The 2,609-nt window shown below is 55.0% G+C and overlaps 1 protein-coding gene across 1 annotated transcript; it reads right to left on the bottom strand.

The window, feature by feature from the left end:
- Positions 1 to 210: 210 nt before the first annotated feature.
- LOC100829987 (heavy metal-associated isoprenylated plant protein 4) lies at positions 211 to 1,691 on the bottom strand. The gene is made up of 4 exons (XM_014895799.2): positions 1,424 to 1,691; positions 1,154 to 1,320; positions 921 to 1,005; positions 211 to 831 (listed from the first exon to the last, which is right to left on the bottom strand). The coding sequence occupies exons 1-4, from the start codon at positions 1,536 to 1,538 to the stop codon at positions 323 to 325; spliced, it is 876 nt and encodes a 291-aa protein (XP_014751285.1). The 5' UTR covers positions 1,539 to 1,691; the 3' UTR covers positions 211 to 322.
- Between the last annotated feature and the right edge of the window lie 918 nt (positions 1,692 to 2,609).

The raw sequence follows: 2,609 nt of genomic DNA, 5'->3' as shown, positions 1-2,609 counted from the left end.
GCTGTCTCCCGTCCAATGAGTCAAACCGACGGGATTTTGGGAGCGGCGGCCGGCAGGGAAAGCTTAACGGAACCCCTCAAAACTGAGGCCGCACACACCCGAGAAAACTCCATGGGACAGCTCAAGGGACAGGTGCCAAGGTGCATGAGCCCCCTCCTCACAGCGCACACCGACGGTGGGCCAAATCAAATCGGACGACAGCGGCCGGGCTGAAAAAAAGGCATCCCGGGAGATTTGCGTCGACGTGGCCGATCGATCCTATAGGTGGTTTCTTTGCCCTTTCATAGGGGCAAAGATATAAAGTTGATTACGAATCAGTACTCTACATCACGGAGCAGGCATTCGGGTCCTCATAACTGAGGAACTCAACGGGGTGCGAGCAATGCAGGAACGACGTGTCCTGGTACCCTCTGAGCTCAGAGTGCGTGTACGATCCATAGCCACCACCGCCACCGCAGCCACCACCGCCGAAGCCGTCGCCGTATCCACCACCGTAGCCGCCATACCCACCACCGCACGGCGAGCACCCGCCGCGGCGCCGCGGGTGCGAGTAGTCGACGAAGTGCGGGTGCGTGCAGGGGATGAAGTACGGGGCGACGACCTCCTTGACCGCCTCCTCGACGGCCTCGGCGACCTGTTCGGCCACCTTAACAACCTCCTCTTCTTTCTTCTTCTTCTTCACCTCCACGATGCGGATCTTCTTCTCCACCTTCACGATGGTGCACTGCTTCCGCGTCCTCTGGTAGATGTACTCGGTGAGCTTCGTCTCCTCGATGACCCCCTCCACGACGCACTGGTTCTTGCCGAAGTCTGTCTTGGCCGCGTAGATATCTGTATTACCAGTTAGCATGTGCAAACATATGATCAGTGCTAGCTAGGATTTAGAGAAGGGGGGCAACTGTCGGAGAGAAATTAATTACGCTTGTGCTCGAGTAGAATCTCTCTGACCCTGACTGCGCAGTCAGGGCAATGCAAGTGAACCTTCACGGTTATGATCGTCAGCTCCTGCGTTATGAACGAGCGGGACAGAATTGTTGAAATTAACCGTGCAAAATTAATGGAATGCCAACAAAAAAATAGGACTGCATATGCATTGTGATATCTTGGTGTTCAGACTTCAAATTCAGGTGAGTTTCAGGTTCAGAGCATATACCTCCTCTTTGGTCTTGATCTCGGTGATTATGTCTTCGCGGGGAGGTATGTACTCAACGTGCTTCCGGCAGCCGTTGGACACTTTGACCCTGAGCTTCTCGACGTCGAAGCCGACGCCCCTCACCGTCACCTTCCCTGACCCGGCGTCCAGCTTCACCTCCTGAACCCCTGCAGCAGCACGCCAACACCCCCAGCCAGTGTCAGTGAGTGTGCCACGCGACGCTACAAAAACGCAGTGGAATGATCATAAACAAGTTGGTCGAGCACGCACCGTGGAACTCAGTGAATTGCGTCTCGATGTCGCGCGCGCATTGCCCGCAGTGGACGTGCACCTTGTACACGGCCGTCTTCTCCTCAAAGATCTCCACCTTGGTCTCTCCCCCCATGACGGCCGATCGGTTCTGCTAGGCCACGCCCTCACTGCTTGCTCCACACGCTGGTGTAGTAGCTACCAAGTGCTGTGGATCGAAATAATAAGTGGGTGCTATGATATGCATATATGGCCGGGGTTGATGTACTATGTACATGTAAGCTAATTCAGGTGTGTGCAGCAGACTGCTGATGCAGGTTCAGAGGGGGTTGTTTGTTGGGAAATTGTTGGAGGTGGTTCGCTTGTTGATGGGTGAGAAAAAACCGGCTCCAGAGCCAGAGGTTCGATCCACTTCGCGGAGGTGTTCGTTTGGGAAGGCTCGGGTGACGACATGCCGGGGAGTTTTGTCAATCCAAACCCATGGTTCGCTCGAGAATGTTTCCTGAAGTGGTTGGGTTGTTGACTTGTTATGCTAGCTTGACCATTGGGTGGGTCAACTTATAGAGAAGGAGATGGATGTGTGTGCAGCCTGCGTGCCAATTCATCTTCACAGGCGAAAAAAATTGACTGTTTCTAAGTCAACTCTACGGTCAGCACTATGTTCAGTTTTCATCAGAAAGCAAAGCAAGTTTCATGCATCATCCGATCCGACGCGGGTAGAAAACGCGAAGCGGAAAAGCAGAGGAAACTGATCGCGTACGAAAGCTTCGCGCAGCCCAGCTACAAAAAAAAAAGCTTCGCGCAGCCCAATAAGTTTTTGTCACGAAGGCCGCGTAAGATGGGCCTGAGCCCAGGTCTTCTTTTAGAACCCCCCACGCTCTACGGCCTACGGATGCGCCCGCCGGTGTCTCAGCGGCCCAATCGGCAAGAAACAACGCGCCCACACGGCCAGCAACCGCATCGTGTCATGCGTTTGTCAAAGAAAGGAAAGACGCGTCGCGTGCGCCGTGCGTCGCGCGCTCGTGAACCCCCAAAGGCCATAGCACGGATCACATGGCCACGGAGGTACAATCCCAGAATCCCTTGGCCCCCGTTCCCCGCCTTGTCCACTCCCTCGAAATCAAAATCCGCTGACGGATTTGGATTCCGATCCGGTATGTTGCCGCCCGCGTACGGCCGGCCGGCGTAAAATGCCGATTCGCCGGAT

This window comes from Brachypodium distachyon, chromosome 5 (assembly GCF_000005505.3).
Source record: "Brachypodium distachyon strain Bd21 chromosome 5, Brachypodium_distachyon_v3.0, whole genome shotgun sequence".
Taxonomy (NCBI): domain Eukaryota; kingdom Viridiplantae; phylum Streptophyta; class Magnoliopsida; order Poales; family Poaceae; genus Brachypodium; species Brachypodium distachyon.
This window is presented reverse-complemented; position numbering and strand designations above follow the sequence as displayed.